Source organism: Pteronotus mesoamericanus, unplaced genomic scaffold, assembly GCF_021234165.1.
Source record: "Pteronotus mesoamericanus isolate MK-2021 breed Mesoamerican mustached bat unplaced genomic scaffold, CSHL_Meso_final contig_163, whole genome shotgun sequence".
NCBI lineage: Eukaryota > Metazoa > Chordata > Mammalia > Chiroptera > Mormoopidae > Pteronotus > Pteronotus mesoamericanus.
The window spans coordinates 6,963,911-6,981,699 of NW_026555064.1; the positions used below are offsets into that span (position 1 = coordinate 6,963,911).

Sequence of the window (17,789 nt, forward strand, 5' to 3'; positions counted from 1 at the left end):
CACACAACCCAGTGACCCACTGTCCAGCTGTTCACAAGCAAGGGCTGGGAGCACAAAGGCAGGACTGTGGGGACCTTCTCTGGATGCCTTTTTCACCCTTCCTCCAGCTTCTTTTAATTCGGCTCCTTCCCTGCAGCTGGAACAATGACCTGGCTTTACTTCCAGCCAGGAAGGAAGAAGACACAGAGCCTCCTCTGACTGAACTCAACACCCTTCGGCAAACACGCTGGTGAAAATGTCACAGGCAACCTGTGGCATCAGCACCCCTGAGAGGGACCAGGTAAGCATGGGTGGGAGCCCCTACTCCCACAAGGACCTCCTCCCGCCCCCACAACTTTCTCCTCCCTGTGTTCCCTCTGCTTGGCCCGTGCCTTAGTCCCCGGCAGCCGGGGAGGAAGGGTAAAACCGGAAAATAACCTTCCGCGTTTTCCCTCTTGGGCCCACCCTGGGCTTGCCACTGCTCAAAAGCCTTCTGAAACCATCTCCCGCCCACTAGCCTGCAGATCAAACCCGACAGGTTTGGGACGGTACGGATAGGGGTGGATAGGAAATCAGAAGATACTGGTCTGATTTTTAAATGAATCCATCTCCCAACCTCATCCTAAACAGTTTCACATTGAAAAACAAAACAAAACAATGCAAAATAACCAGGCTTAAAATAAAAGGAAATAGTAGATATAAAAACGGAAGATAGCAGTGTCAAATATAGACCATTTTTCAATTTTTGAGGACATACCAGCACTGTTGTAGAATTCAAGCTTACTTAAAAAACATTCCAGTAGCTCAGTAAACATGCTTGGCCACTCATTGACAGAGGTCAAGTATATGGATGCCAATTATATCTTTATTCCGAGTATGTTTCTTGAGGTCTACTGGCAAGAAATTTGGCACTAATCATTTTTGTTCTCTGAAGGGCTCGCTTATGAACCTCTTAACTTGAAAAACGAAATGTCCTAATTAATCATTTATTCTGATAAATATTACACCATCAGTTAAGTCTAAAAAAGGAGGATAATTGTTTTCTGTCTTTGCTAAGTTAAACAAGCAGATGGTTTCCAGTACTTCTGTTGCAATCCCTTTGTTGTCAAAGTATATGTTTCTTGGGATTACATCATCGCCTACATGAATTTAATTAAGTAGGGGACTGTGATCCCTCAGGAAATATCTTTTCTGAGGTTGCACTTATAGCAGGTTTTTTCCCCATGTATGAAACGATGTTGATGGAGCCTGCCTTTCTCCGAAGGCAAATGTGTGCGACACACGATTTTTCTCTCTCTTTTATCAAGAGCAAAGACTATAACAACGATGCCACTCCCTGAAGGATGCAGCTGTTTCAGAACCCGTCAAAATAAAAAATAAAACCTATTCAAGCATCTGCGCCTGATGAGTAAAACAAGATACTTGTGCTTATTACTCTGCTACGAGGTCTCCTTCCCGCCCCCGCCCCCGCCCCCCACCCCAGTCGAGTCCTGGTTCCTGGCGCCCAGCGCCTTGTATCAGGCAGAAAAGCTCCATCCCGGGGCACCGGCTCCTCCCTGGTGCTGCAGAGATGCCATCCGACCTGCCCCCAGAACATCCCCCTGCGCCCCCACTGACCTGGCATCTGAAAAGGGCTTCCTGGGTCTGAGCTGGTCGGGGAGTGCGGGTAGGTGCTGCTGCTGCTCCCGGGAGAGTTTGGGTAGCTGCTGTTGGGAGAATGAGGAAACGGGTGGCTGTTGGGTTGCTGGAAGGAATCCGGGAAAGTGGCGTTGAGTGGCATGTGCGGCTCGTTTTGCCCCAAGTTGCGGAACTGAGCTAAGAGGCTGTGCTGAGGGTTATATTCGCTGTGCCTTGGAACCAGCACTGGAGGAAGAACTGGATAAAAGAAAAGGACAAAAAAAAGACAAAAATGACAATGACAAAAATCTATAATGACGTTGCAATAAAGTTGAAACATGATCTGTAAATAACAAAGTATCTGAACCCTGCCCTGCTGCCCACTCAAAAGCGCCATTCACATGAAAAGTCGTTTTTCACTCAGCAACGAACGCAGTACAAAATACCATCTCTTTAGAATCACGGAGGACTTACGCCTCCATGGACATGCTGCCCAGGAAGGTGCAAAACAAATTCTCTGAGGTTAAAGTGTATGGCTCCCCCATCCTTCACTTGCTCATTTAACTAAAACCAAAGCACAATTTAGAACACATGTCATTACCGACAAGTCCACTTCACATCCCTGGCTGATAAGATTTTACTTTTCAGAGTTAACAATATTTATGGAATGATACGAAATTTTCACCATACATGTTTCAGACTGACACAACTCACTGGAAACCAAAAGGAAGCAAAGTAAATAAAGTTGAGAGGGTGGATACAGTGGATGGCATAATATCCAAACTCCAACGAAGACAGTTAACTAGACAAAGTACGCTGTTCCGTGGGATGGACTTGACACTGTGTGCTAGCACACAGCCCCACGAGCTTCTGGGCAGGGACAGTTCTGAGAACCCCATCGTGAGGCGGCTTCGGGGCTGTGCGACCGACGTCAGGGCGCACGACGTGCGCGGGCCAGGCCACTGCTGTAGCCGCGCGGGCTGCGCTCTGTGTGGCCGGCAGCACAGCAGGGCTGACACCAGCATCAGCACCGACACGTGAGCAGTGCGTCGCTGTGGACACTATGGCCGCCGTGACCTCACGAGGCGACAGGAATGTCTCATCTCCAGGTAATCTTAGGGGCCTTGATCTTGAAGTTGTTAGGTGGTGCAAGACTGTATCGTAGGAACATCTCTTCTCTAAGGATCTTAATATATTTACCAACTTTTCAGTAATCCTTATCGCTACCTGAATAGCTTAAAAAAAAAAAAGGAATAGGTCATACCACCCCTATTTTGTTAACTTAAGGCCAAACATGTTTGTTTATACCAGGATAGAAGAGAAAACTCAGTGATTCCTAAAAGCTGTGTAGGTTACGAACCTACGGAATTAACAATTAGCACAGGCAGGAGTCTCCAGGGGCAAAGCCAAGGAGAACCAAGGGAAGCGAAGCACTGGCTTCCGGAGCCCCGACCAGGCTTCCATCTCAGGCTTCCTGCCGGGGTCCGCAGGGGGCTCTCCCCAAGAATAAGGGCCCTGGGGATCCCTACTGCTCTTGCGGCCTTGGCTAAAATGACTCAAACAACCCATTTGGTCAACTGCATGGGAGGAGAGAGGAAGAGATTTAAAGTCTGGTATTGTTGTTGGGAGTCAGGATTCAGAATATTATTTTCCCAGTGAAACAATATTTAGTGGCATTAGGAGCTGAGTAGATTTTTGAGGGCTTTCCAGGGAATTTATCCCTAGTTTCTAACATTTCTATAGGAAAAGTGCTCTTACCCCTTGGATTATCACTTATTCAGGAGCTGAAAAATGTTTAAGTTAAAAAAGGGTTTTGAAGGTATTAAAATTTCTCATACGCTCTAACTGAAATTTTACATAATCTTGCAACAATATGATTTCCCTCCTATCTGGCTCCATAGAAATAAATCTTTTTAGTATAATAAATAAATGTATTTTCTTCTCAGCACAGTGATGGCATCTGCCCAAACCAAGTCATCAAAAGAATAATTGCTCCTCCTGCCTTTCAAGAGCCACCTGAAACGTAAACTGCTTTGGTTGATGAACAAAAATATTCCTGGTAGGCACCAAGCCTCCCCCAAGGCCCACAGAAATCTACATTCCAAAATAAACTCATGCTCTGAAATAGTTCAATGCCTTTAAATTACTTCTGCAATCCAACGTTCTCTTTTTCTTGTAGTTGCTGCGGCTTAAGCTACCACTCTCCAACTTGCCTTTTCTGGTCATGTAGCTACAGCCTCAATTCTGACTGGTACCTTTCAAAGGGGGCAAACGTTGGCCTCTCTACCCCTGACCCCAAAGATAGCACCCCATAGCAATTTAAACCCATTCCCCATCTTAACCCTTCAGTGGGCCCCTTAGCCCCCAACACACACACATCCCCCCTCACCCTCACCCCCCTCCCTCTCTTCTTACTGTATCTGGTTCTTAGTGACTCCTACTGACCAACAGAGTTTTCGAAGTGGGAGTTTCCCCTCTTCCCCCACAGCAGGAGGCTGCGCCCGAGCCCACATTCCAAGCCTACACTCCGCAGTGCTCCTGCAGGAACTCTGGTGTGCGGGGCGCAGGGCCTGGCCCTTAGGCACAGTGCTGCCCGTGGCAACGTCTCGGGTGAGGTTGACCGCTTTTGCTGGTGACCTGGGAGGAGGGAGCCACCAGCAACGATGACGCCCCTCTGATTTCTGCGATGAGTGTGCCACCGACGACACGGGTACAGGTGTTATTTAATAAACTTAAAAAGTGCACTGAGGTGTCACACATCTGTACTAACATGCACAAATCTTCGTATACACGGAGTCCTCTGGACGGGTGTCTGGTTTCTCTGATTCTATAGTATGTCTGTAAGACCCCCCACAATGTTGTGTGTAGCACCTCATTGTACGTATACATTACAACCTACTCACTCAGTCCCCTCATCTGACCGCCTCAGAGGATAAGCAATTTCTTTTTTTTTCCGGCTTATCTCTCCTGTTTCTCCTTGAAAAAACACATATGCTTTCTTATTTCATTTCCATTATTACAAAGAAAATCAGCCTACTATATTCCTTTTCATTTGGCATTTTTCACTCTGTCCTAGAATTAACTTCATTTGAGTTTACAGAGATCCTCCTCATTTGTTTTTACAGCCAATAGCACCACAGTTTATTCAACGAATCTCCCATGTTGGGCAGTCAGGTAGTTTATAATATTTTACCATCACGTGTAACACTGCAATGAACAACCCAGTCACATAAATTGTTCTGTTGAAGATGTATCTCCGGGGTAAATTCCTAGAAGTGGAAGTACTGTGCCAAAGGGTAAATGTATCATTTTGATACTGTCGAGTACCCCTCACTAGGGCTGTACCAGTTCGCACCGTCAGCAACATGAGGGTGACCTGCCCACAGCTTCTGGGACAGACCATGTTGTCAGGTTTGTGATTTTTTTGGACACCCTAATGGGTGAGAAATGATATTTTGGTGCAATTTTAATTTACAATTATCTTAGGATGGTGCAAGTGGATCATCTTTTCATGTACTTCGGAGGACATTTTACCATCTTGTGTGTGTGTGAATTGTCTGCTTGTGTCTTTTGCCCATTTTTGCTGTTTCCATTTTTCACTTAAAAATATATATTAGAGATGTTAACCCACAATATATTTATATGTTACAAATATTTTACCACAATCTGTCTTGAGTTTGCTTATTGCAAAAGTTTATTTTTTGGTTGTCAAATTTATTACTATTTTCTTTTATTTTAAAGGGATTTTGATTCATAGAAAGCTTTCTCCTACACCCAGACTGTAAGGAGGAATTCATCCAAGTCATTATTCTTGGAGTGCATATAAAGTTTCTCATTTTATTTAGATCTCTGATCCATTTGGACTTCAGTTTTATTTATAGTAGAAGGCCCAGATCTAATTTCATCTTTTTCCAAATGGTTAGACAGTTGCCCCAATACCATTAAAAAGCCCATCTCTGTCTCAGCGATCGGAGGTACCACCTTTCTCATAAAGTTCCATACATGTTAGGGTCTGTTTTTAGACATTCCATTCCATTCTATTCTAGCCTGTGCCCCAGGACCACTCTGTTTTCATTACAGAGGCTTTATCGTATGTTTTAATATAGACAGGACTAGCCCCTCGCACAGGTCTTCCAAGGCTGCATGCGTACTTTTCCATGTGAACTTCACTCACATCACCCTGTCTGCTCCAGACAAAAAAGTATTATTAGTATTCTAATTGGGACCACATTACATTCATACATGAACTTAGTAAGAATAAATATCTTGATTATGTTGAGGTGTCCTACTTAAGAACCAGAAAGGTCTGCTCAGGTCTACTTTTGTGTGTTTCAGGAGCGTGTGCCATAGTTATGGTCTGTATGAGCTTGCGAGGGCTGCCGTCCCAAAACGCCACAGGCCGGGGGCTTCCACAACAGCGGGTCATTTGCTCAACGCTCCGGGGGCTGGAACTCCAACATCAGGGTTTCTCTGGAGGCCACTCCTCTTGGCTTCCAGATGACCACTCTCTTGCTGTGTCCTCACACAGCTTTTTCCCCTAGTGTCTCCCTGCATGTCCTAACTTCCTCTTCTTACAAGGACACCAGTAAGACTGAAGTAGGGCTCACTCCAACGGCCCAGTGTAACCTTTTAAAGGCTCTACCTCCAAATACAGTCACATTCTGAGGTGCTTGTGATTGGGGCTCCAATACATACATTTTTTTGAGGGGATGTCACAGTTCAATCTATGGCACTGCACAGAGGTTTGAAATGTTTTGTTATTTATTCTTAAGTATTTTCTTTTCTGTTGCTATTTTAAATGGGATTTTCTCTTCCATTATATCTTCTAACTGGTAATGCTATATGATACATATATGTATGGCTATTGATATTTCCATTTATTTTTATATCCTACCACCTGGTTGACTTGTCGTCTGAGTTAGTTTTATCGTTGATTCATTATAGCGTTCTCCAGGTAAATGACCATGTCACCAACAAACATACAGTTTTAACATCCCCTTTCAACTGTTTTCTCTTGCCTAACTGTACTGCCTAATAGTGCCAATATGATGTTAAAAAGCAGTGGAGAGAGTTAATGTTCTTAACCCTTGACTTACTCTTAATCTTGGTGAGAATGCCTGTACGGTTGCCCCCTTAACAAGCTGACATTGAGACTGAGGGCATGTGTGTGGTGTGTGTGGTGTGTGTAGTGTGTGTGGTGTGTGTGCGCACGCGTGCACATATAAGTATCCACTTGTGATACTGTCCCTACTCGGCACCAAGCAGGGATGAAATACTGACTCACACAACATGAATGAAGCTCAGAGTAATACGCTGAGAGAAGGCTGACAAAGAGTACAGCCGTACGATGTCATGCACACGCAGACCAATGTACGGGGACAGAAGGCAGGTCAGTAGTTGCCAGGGATGAGTCTCCGGGCTGGAGGGTGAGACCGCAGAGGCGCGGGAGTCAGCTTTGGCGGGGCCGTTATGTTTGTTGCTGGATGCTGGTGACACCTGCAGAGGCACATGCCAGAACTAACCACATGGGACATTTTAAACATGTGCGGTTCATTCTATGCCAATCATTCCTCAATGGAACGATCAAAAAAGAAATGTAAAGGGGCCACTTAAAATTGTCCTTTATGAATTTTTAAAAATGGCTATAAGTTTCTATTATCTATTCTTTTCTAATCACATCTCCAAGGGTGGGGAACCACTACTCCGAGCTCCCAATAGTACACTCATTCCCAAGTGAAACAGTTTTGTCCTGCTATCTCTGCTTTGGGGGTTCGGACATGTCCACCGCCCCACTCAAACCACCCTGCCTCCAGAAGGGGAATTCCCGTCCACGACCACAGATACGTCCGCGCTTACAGAGAGAACCGACAGACGACACTGACGGTGAAGGGCCACAGACAGCCTCACGTTAAAGTGGCAGGAACGTTAGGACATACAGTGTTCTGTAGAGCCCGTTAAAAGTTCATAAGCAACAGCAAGATGCATGATCTTTCTGAGACACATTTCCCCAGTATTTCTCAACACTGTGCACCAAAGTAAACGTCAAGTGACAGACGAGAGGAAACTCCTCAGGCATCCCAGCCTGATGAGCTCCTCTGGAACTGTGACATGCAAAACTATTTTAAATAACTTACAATCAAGTAAAAGTGATGCCGCAGGAAGACGTGGAAGACGTTCCGCGTTTCGCTTTGGGTGCACAGCACGGCACAGTGTGTTGGGCTGGGTAAGTACTCTAGTTTGAATGTGCAGGTTTCCTATTTACTCTGTGTCACAATTCTAACAAGCTATCAATTTCTCAGAAAATTACAGTAGAAAGTGGCTGGTTAACAGCAAGGAGGGACACAGATATCAAACTAGACTCTAGAATTACGAGGATTTACGTGGAAGCCAGGAAACACGTATCAAGTCGATCACCACATCCCACAAAATTCCCATGAACACGACTGCTAGCGTGAATATTTGCTGTGAGCCTGGAACTCTGCTTAACACATTGTACCACTTGGAAAATGGGAATGCTGAGGGGTGACTTACCTCAAGTCACAGAGAAAGTACCCAGAACTGGGAGGGCAATGCACACTCGTAACCACGTGTTCCACTGCCACAAAGACTCGAAGTCTCTAGGAACGTGGAATGCTGTTCCACAGAGCTGGCGGACAGGATGGAGGAACAGAGCAAACTCCAGAGTGCCTCTGGACAGATGACAGTTCAGGTCACTCAACTTAAAGGAGAAAACTCCAGTACGTTCAGTTGTAAGAAGCACCTAACTCCCTGATGTTGCGTAATAAATGAATCATGATCCAATCTGATGTGTCGTTTGACAACCTGTAAGTAGGGTGTCTATGTGCCCTGGCTTGCCGGGGACAGTCCCAAGGTGTACCTGTTGTCTGATGGAATTATTAATAGGTGGCCCTTGTCACGCTCTACAGTGTCCTGGTTTGAACAGTAAGTTACATGGCGGTCCCAACTACAAACCAATTAACTTCAGAAGAGGAAAGAGGCGGGTCTGGGGTCTGGGGCAGCCACTAGCCCTAGAGGAAACCTCCATGGGGCAGAGACGCACGGAAGCCGCTCAGGCAGGGCTAAGCCCGCACATGCAAGTTGCTCTAAAATGGTAACAACAAGGGCTGGGCTCCCTCACCTGCGTGAGACCCTACCGGACGGACCCCACTGCTCTTCTCCACCGCACTGCTCCCCACACCTGGGTCCCGTTCCTTTCACTTCGGCGGTGTTTCAGGTAAGGGCTAAATAAGATGTTTTCTACTGGCAGACAGGGAAAGAATAAACATTCAGACCAATTATCCATGTTTAAACACACCTACATACGATTCTAATTTCTTGGCATGGGGGAGAGGGATGGGCGATCACCCAGCTGCAAGAATGAGGATTTGGGTACCACGGGGTAGCAGCTAGCTATCTCCTACTGCGTCTGCGTTGGCAAACACAGGCAAGGGCCTGGCACAGTACAGCACAGGGAAGACAGTCAGTAATACTGTAATAACTATTAAAAAAAAGAATGAGGATTTGCAAATTCTAAGCCCAACCCAGGTCAGAAATAGGAAGGAAGAGAGGGGGAAGAACGTCTTCCTCTTCATCCTTTCCTTCCATGTCTCAGGCTGTTTCTCTTTTACAGAAACAGCGCGATGGGAGCAGAGGCTCGGGGTGTTTCCTCAGTGCAGTGAGGAGGCCGCTCCTCCCTGACCAGCCAGAGAACGGCTGCGGGCGTGCGGCTCCCCTCGGAGGGCTGCTCCTGCTGGCTCATTCGAATGAAAAGAATCTCCTTTGAAAGAGGAGGCCAGTACAAAGAAACTTTCTTTACACCCAGACATTTCTTTTTGATTTGAATCATTTAAAAATCAGACTCTGTGTGTCATTCCTAGATTCTAGGAGGTGTAACCCTGGTAAAAACCCTAAGCTAGTTTCGTACCACCTCCTCAGATGTATTCTGCAAAAAAAAAAAAAAAAAAAAAGGACAAAAGGAAGGAAGGATGGACGGACTCTTCTTGGGAACTTCACCGTACCTCCCTCCTGTCACTTGAAAATCTCAAACTGCTGTATGTCTTTAAAAGGAAGAAAAGTGTTCTTCTCTCCCTATTCTGACCTCTCAGGAGGAGAAAAAAGTCAGATTTCTGCCTTTTGTCAGTGATGCACCTCTTCTTTTCCAAGTATTTATGCATCTCTTTCGGTTGAAAAAACAAAATCCTTTCTTGGTTAGAAGAAAAAAAGAAACAACAAAGAAAATTTCAGGAGATACGTTCCTTTCAGGAAGCGACTTTCAGAAGACATTTGTGATTCTGCAGCCGGACTCGGCTCTTCTGCGTTGCCAGGGCACATGGAGAAGGAATGAAAAGAAATGGCTAAAATTGGAAAGCGGGGCTAGGCCCCTGCAGACCGGGGAGCTTTTTCGAGATTTGGAAGAACTGCTTGAAATCCAATCACCACGTGGTCAGTGGTAGAGTCCTGTCGTAACCACACTAAGGCTCACAAGCCCCCACCTGGGTTGTAACCCACCAATATTTTGGGCAAGCTTTTTTTTTTTTTAAACACGGTGAGCTCTACAGCAAAGTTGCCAGGCTCCTGCCTGTGTTTGTCAACACAGACGCCACGGAAAATAGCTAGTTGGTACACAAACACTTTTTAGTTCTGAAGACTCAGAAAAAGCATTTAGGTAATAAGGAGTCAAGACCCTTGCGTTCCGGCCCTGGCAATGACAATAACTACCTTTGTGACTTTGAGCAAATCCCAAATTCTCAGAGTCTCAATTTCCTCGCACAAAAAAGCAAGGGGCCCTTGAACTCTAGGGGGCCCTCCTGCTCTCAGCTGTACACATCTCCTGACTGATGGTAAGGCGCCTTGTGTCCATCTGCAGCCTCGCTGCTTACCAAGTTCAGTGCCAGACCTCTCTCAGCTGGGTCTCGGGACACGTCACTGAGGTCGCCTAAGAGTGGGAAGGTGGCCCGGGGCTAATCAAGAATGGCCTGAGAGCCAGTCCAGCTGCAGCAATTCTCATCTGAAGACAGGCCGAAGCGGGGAGGGGTGGCCAGGCTGCCAAAGCAGCTGTGCCCGGTACGGTATCTATACTAGACAGATGGCCCTAGATCGTGTCTGTCCAGTGACCTAAAGAGAAACACTTCAAGTAGAAAGTGGCGGAGAAGACAAGACCACTTAAAAATGAATAGCGTACGCATTCACAAAATTCCTCTCTCAGGATATGTCAGCAAAACTTGACACTACTGAAGATACTCAGAATCTTTAACAGAGGTTCAGTTAAAAATTTTACAGATATGTAGCCCAAAACCCACGAGCGGTGTCACTTTGTCTTCTTGTTAGCTTATCGGTGGCGAGGCGCTGGTCGGGAGGACCTGGGAAACGATCAGCTGCCGTTCGCTGGGCACGCCACGTGTCCCCACGGAACACTGACTGCGGCCGAGGCACTGAGCAGGCCCTGGGGAGCAGGGGCCCCCGGCACAGCCACTGTCCCACCCACGTGGGGTTCACAGCAGATGGCTGGGTCCTCTCAACAGATGAGGAAGCAGACTCAGCCCAGCTTGGTAACACACCCAAGGTTACACAGCTGCTCAACTGTGGGCCAGGGTTTGAGTCAAGGTCCTAACCACCAGACCGTATTACTCAGTACTGCAAAGCTGGAAATGATTGTAGAAACTGTTTTTAAACTTCTTTTCCATTTTTTGTTGGGTTTTTTTCTGGGGAGGGGGGGTGGATGGCATCTTTTTTTTTAGAGATAAGATAGTTTCGCTTAAAGGTAGCAACTTTGCAGTACATTTTTCTAGGGATATATCATGCCTGGGCACAAATACATTAACAGAAGACAAATAGGTGAACACAATTTGAATACAAGCAGAGAAATGAATTCTTTTTAGTAACAGTACCCTGAAGCTTTAAAAAAGCCATTAAATTTACTTAAACAGAGACTAAATCCAACCCAACTTCCTGGATCATTCCGGGCCAGAGATTCCTTCTTTTCACACACCACAGATGCTATCCTTGAAATAGCTCCTGTCCCCGAGCTTATGCATCCGCAGTGCTTCTTCTGTGACTCCTTGACCTCGTCCGGATTCCTGCTCCAATCTCTCACCCCCCTCTTCACCCAGCCCTCCCAAGCTTCTTGCAGTTTCCATCTGCTGGTTTCATTCACACTCTACCCTTTGCTCACTTGGCCATTTCCCAATTGATTCTTTAACCCCTCGCTTCTTACTAGTAAAGTCAAAATAATAGTGCTCTTCTCTGATTTTTTAATTCAACACTTACATACTGCTCCTATATGCCTAGTGCTGTAGCAAATATTAACTCATTTAATCATCCTAACAACTCTGACCAAGGACTGTTATTAGCTCCACTTCATGCTGTCTCCTTTACCCTGTTTTTCTTGGTCTTTCTACCCACTTTCAGTAAAAACGGACCCTTCTTTTCTTTGTGCCCCACTTTGGACTAAAGAGACTTCCACCACAGCCTCTAACATTTTATTGCTAATCTGACTTGGCCTCGCCCACACCACAGCCCCCTGACAGGAGACCTGAGCTTGTTTTCTTCTGTACCATCCAGTGTCTGGTACACAATAGGTCCTCAATGAATGTTTTTTCAATTACTATCTATTTGTGAATTATATGACTATTCTTGGGACTGTTGATTCTAAGCTGATTAGTATAGTCTTTTTTCCAAAATAACAGTGCCCAGGCTCGCTGTGTCTGAATTAGCAAGATACTGGTCTAGAAAGGCAGACGGTTGTACCGCATCCCACACACGGTAGCTCAGGACCTCCGGCCTCCGGGTGAATACAGCTTGTGAAGGAAGAGGGGTGTTACTGTATTCACGGGTACAGTGCTAGGTTTCTTGACCTCTATCTCTTTAACTAACCATGGAACTTGAACTTCAATTTTCTCACCTGAAGTCTGATTTCTAGTGATCGTCCCTTTCACCGAGGCACTACATCATCCCATTTGATAACAGTGGGTGTTGAAGTACAGAGGTGAAGTGACTGGCCTATGTATATGTAACCAGTGGAGGAAGGATTCAAACCCAGGCAGCCTGCTTCAGAAGTGAGGCATTTCACTAACCCCTGTGCTATGGCGTCCCTCCCGGCGGCGCACAGCTTCCTGGGCTATGGTGAGCAGAGAGCTAGTTACTAATACACTGAAGCTGGCAAGTCTCTGGTGCCTCATCTGATAGACACTACTGATATGTAAATGACCTCCCAGGAGTCACACCTGGCAGCGCAGCTTAATTTCTAATTGCAGCTGAAACTACGTGGTTCCCATTCTGAGTTCAAATCTGCTTCCGTAAATGTAGTCCATGAAAACAGACGCTAGTTATCATGAAATAAAGCCTCCATAAAAACTTAAAGCACAGGTGTGAACTCTCTCAATTTACCAGTATCAGCCCAAAATGCATGCCTTTCAGGGAACACGCGCTGCTGCGAAAAACTATGGACACCCTTCCCCTTTGTGGAAGAGGAAAAACTGATTAACGGGCTGGGGGAGCTGCTTATTTGGGGAAGTAACACAGTGTGGCGGTCAGGCACACGGATTTTGACATTGGACTTGAATTTGAATTCTGGCTCTCCAGTTACAAGATGTGTAACAGCTTAGCCGCTCCTCAGTGCTCCTATGAGTTCTTCTACCCCTTCCAGTTGTGGCCAGGATTAAGTGAGAATACATGGGAAGTGCTAAGCACAGTGCCTGGCCCACAGTGAGCATAAAAAGTGGCTATTTTAGTTTTTATCGTTACTATTACTTTTATTGTAGCTATTCTTAGTTTTCTGAAGATCTGAACAGTGAAAACTCACTTAACATTACAAATTGTTTTTATTCTCAAGAAGCTTGGTATGCAAGTTACACTTATTTTACTGTTTGGGCCACATTACGTTTCACGAATGCAGAAAGTCTTTTCATGTGCATCATTTAATTTAATTCTTCCCACAACTCTGGACAGTAGATACGTTTACTCCCATGTCACAGGTCAGTAAACGCAAGCTCCGGGTGGACAAGAAATTGGTCCAAGGCCAAAGATATCAAGGGCCGCAATTTTAACCCAGGCCTTCCGCCTTGAGATTCTCCCTGCCCATGTTTTAACCTTACGACTAGAGAGAAGTATGAATCTCCTTTAATGGTTTTATTTGTCCTGAATTTCCTAAAAACTCCACATTTACCAGTTGGCAACCAGCATTCTATTGTGAGAAGTACCCCCCCCCCAATTATTTATTATCAGCATGGACTCCTGTTGTTACCCCGCAGTGGTTTATGATTCATTTCTGTTCTTATTTTGTTGATCAAATTGTCCGATGCAGCCAGGGGCAACCTCTTCAGGCTGACGCCTGTGTCTTTATGACAGGTTCCCATCAGTTTTCTTTAAAAAAAAACACAACCAACTCATTTTAAAATTAGTTGTTCTTTTTCCTGTTTAAAAGTTACAGGTTATATATTTCAAAAGCCTTTACCCACAACTGCTTCCTAACCTGACGTTACCTAAATATCTGTCTGGTACACTACTATACCCTGGATAAATTTATTTAGATGCTCAAAGAAAGACACAGTCACAGAAAAAAAAAATACTGCTGAATCTGCTACACAGCTAGTTAGATATAATTTAGGAAAATTACAGGGAAACATACAGGAAAAAACTATACCAGGCAATTCCACTTTGTTGTCACGTACATGTTTACTTTTAGTTTACAACAAGCTGCCCGAATATCACTTCTAGAAATCACAGACTCTCCTCCTGCCTGACTGTGACTGAAGATTCCAGGCAGGCAAGCAGGCAGGCGGCCAGGTGACGGTGATGTGACCACATAAGCCAGACCACTAGGTAGACAAGAAATGGCTTTTTCGTGTGAAAGAGCGAAGAGCTCAGATCAGCAGCCTCTCCTGGAGAGCCACCTTAGACCTGAGGCAGTGGTGTGGGAGAACACACGCCCGATCTTCCCGCGGAAGGCCCGCTAAGATTCCAGACCATAAAGGATGACAAGTGAAAGAACAGCAGGGGAAAAGTGCCAGACAGTCCTCTGCTGACCTAGATCTTTTTATTTAGGCATAGCCCATGTTTCTCTCCAGACGCGAGATCTTTTATCAGGGAAGTCACTTACTTCTGGTTGTGTAACCCACATCAGCCCTAGCAGTGTTCTGGGAAGCAGGTCTGCGCCCGAGCAGCTTCAGGGCTGAAGGTCACAGGGATGGAGAAACCCGCCGAGGGCACTGATCGAAGCGGGATGGGCGAGACGCAAGCTACACGCGCATCTCCCCACCTCGCAGGCCGGGGGCAGGACGCCGCTGACACCGTGGACACCCAGACAGACTAAACGCAGGGGACACAGAAGCCTGCAGCTTCTCAAACTAATCCTCAAACCAGTTTCTAGGAACTACACTGACCCCCCCGGCCAAGCTGGCAAATGAACAAAATTTGGGCTTTTCAGCTCTCCCATTCTTCACGCCCTTGGAGATTGTTAACACACCCAGCTCTTTAAAATAAATATCCTCTCTTCTCTATCTCCTTCCCAAACTGATCTGATTTCCCCAAATATCAGGGCAAAGGTCTGATGATTTGGTTAATTCATGACTGTAAGGCATGATGCTGGGTCTTTCAAGAGAACATACACATTTTGAAATGGAAAAAGACAAGGGGTGGACATACATTTCCGGGCAAGAAATCTCCAGGCTTCTGTCTGAGCCTGTCTAGTACCAATGAGGCTGGAAGTGAAACAGATAAATCAGCCTGAGATCATCACGTAAGTCCACCTTGCCTCCCTTTTGCAAAGTGTCCGCCACGAGTACAGGGCGTTGCTAACTCAGGGCAAGTCACCTGTGACTCCACTCCCACCACCTGAAACCTTCCCGGCCCTTCCAGAAACCACTGCCTAAGGATAACCTGCCTGTGGGCAAAATGAGCCAAAAAGCACAACTCAGGGGCCTCAATGTTATGTCACCCAAAGCCAGTCTTAGAAGTATTAGCTGGGTTTTTCCTTTCTTTCCACACAAGTGCCATCAGTGTATACACTACTTCTTTCTTATTATGACAAATATTTTTCTATGGTTCTCAAAACTGTTCTTTTCCATCAGCCATGTTATTCTGTGTTCTGTCTCTAACACGAGCTGGCTAGTGTTCCCTTGGCCCTACAAACTAGCCGTGGTAGGCGGGAGAGCGCTTGGCTTTGTGTAAACCAGAAAGATCTGAAAATAGCTTCTCTCGTCCACCTGGTGGTGTACAGATGGAAAGAAAATGAAGCAGAGGATAGTGGTCAGGAAAGCAATACTTTGTATAACCTGTAGCACACCGTCTTACCATTTCAAATTGGGATAGATTTAGCAACAGAAAAATTCGACCTGGAGACAAATCATGTAATGGTCTAGATGTCTGCTTCCTTGCATGTAATCTAGGTAAAAATAACATATAGCAACTGCTAAAACTTCCCACTGTTCATCACTTAATAAAACATAAAAAAGCAGTGTCCCAGTTAATGCACTTTACATCAGAATAAACTTCACATTCTGCCTTGGATTTAAGAATATGGAATCCACTAAAAAAAACTGTGTATAAAATCCTACCCATGATTATATTATTTCACCTTCCCTAGTAGTATTGTAAATGACAATGATGAATTGATCAAACACAATCCAAATACCAATCATGGTATCTAGGAGAAAGGTTCACCACCTAAACTCCATGTCCACTTGGACAGAAGGACAAGTAGTTACTAGGTGCTTTTTTAAAGCAGAGCTTCTATGGGGACGGAGACTGGGGCCCCGAGGGCTGTGTAAGGTGACTGCACAGGCCGGGACAGCCCCCTGCCCCAGGCAACCCCAGGCAACCCTCCAGAGGACGTCTCTGCTAGGTGCCTCCAAGGCGCTTCCCCACCACCCACCCTGCGGGGACCCATGCCTGGATTTGCACCTCTTAGAGCTTTTAAACTATTCTTCCTTCATCTCAGTGTTTTGTACCGAGACATCTCCCACACCAGAAGTATTAGAAACCCATCCAGACTGGGACCAGAAATCAAGCAGTGTCTATACAGAGCAGTGTACCTGTACCATGGCAAATTCTCATGGAACACCTATGTGCTCCTTTTCCTCTTAGTCTTGACCTTCCACTTTAATAAGTTGCTTGCCCTGGTCTCCTTTATTAGTAATAGTTTCTACTTTATTGTATGTCTTCTTAAAAACCGACTTAAATCTTCCGTACAATGAAATACACATGTATCATCGGCACCGCCACACAGACCGGAACGCAATGTACAGGTGTGTGAGCACCGAGTGAGCTTTTCTGTGGCCACCCGCACTCAGCCGTGTAAGTAAGAGTCAGCTGCATCCCCGTTCACGTTTCTGCTATTCAGTGGGACACATGGTACTGTACTTAATGCCAGTCTTTCCAGGGCAGACTCAGTTCCTGAGTTGTATATGCACCAGAAATGTTTAAAGAGAAATTTAGAAGTAGATGAACAATAGAGTGATGGCTAATTACATGTGTCAACTTGACAGAGCTGAAGGATGCCCAGATAGATGGTGGACGTTATTTCTCAATGTGTGTACGCGGGTGTCTTTGAATCGGTAGACAGAGCTGAAACGCTGCCCTCACCAACGCAGGTGGGCGTCGTGCAATCTGCTGGGGAAGCTGAATGGAGCAAAAAGCCAAAGACAGGGCAGGTCGCCTTTTTTTTTTGAGCTGAAACATGTATCTTTTCCTGCCCTCGGACACGGGTGCTCCTGGTCCTCAGGCTTTTGGACTAGGACTGGGACTTCCACCACAGTTTTCCTGGCTCTCCAGCCTGCAGATAGCAGACGGTGAGACGTCTCCTCGTCTGTCTGTCTATGTCTGTATCTGTGTCTACATCTATATCCTATTGAGTCTGTTTCTCTGGAGAACCTTGACCAATACACATGTCATAATGCTTTATTTTAATTTTTACAGTTAAAATTGTTGCTAATTAACCCCAAATCTTCAAAACACTTGTACTGATCAAATCCTGACGTCTGGGTTACAACTTCGGTTCTCAGACTCCTAGATACCACCACTCTGATAAACCTGCAGCAAAGGTCAGTACTTCGCCTCCATCTCCGTCCTCCAGATGGATATACTAAGACAAGACTTAAAAAAACATGCATGAGATCGAAGTTTCTGTCACCACTCAAGTAAAAACATTCACAATATAAAGAAACGCATTTTAAAAAAAGATATTTTTGTTTTTAAAA

The 17,789-nt window shown here is 45.6% G+C and overlaps 1 protein-coding gene across 1 annotated transcript in view; it reads right to left on the bottom strand.

Annotated features, from left to right (window-relative positions):
• SMAD1 (SMAD family member 1) overlaps positions 1–17,789 on the bottom strand; it is a 61,985-nt gene that overhangs the window by 14,411 nt on the left and 29,785 nt on the right. Inside the window, exon 3 of the mRNA XM_054562790.1 lies at positions 1,597–1,854. Within this exon, the coding sequence (XP_054418765.1) occupies positions 1,597–1,854 (258 nt within the window). The remainder of the gene's footprint in view (positions 1–1,596; positions 1,855–17,789) is intronic.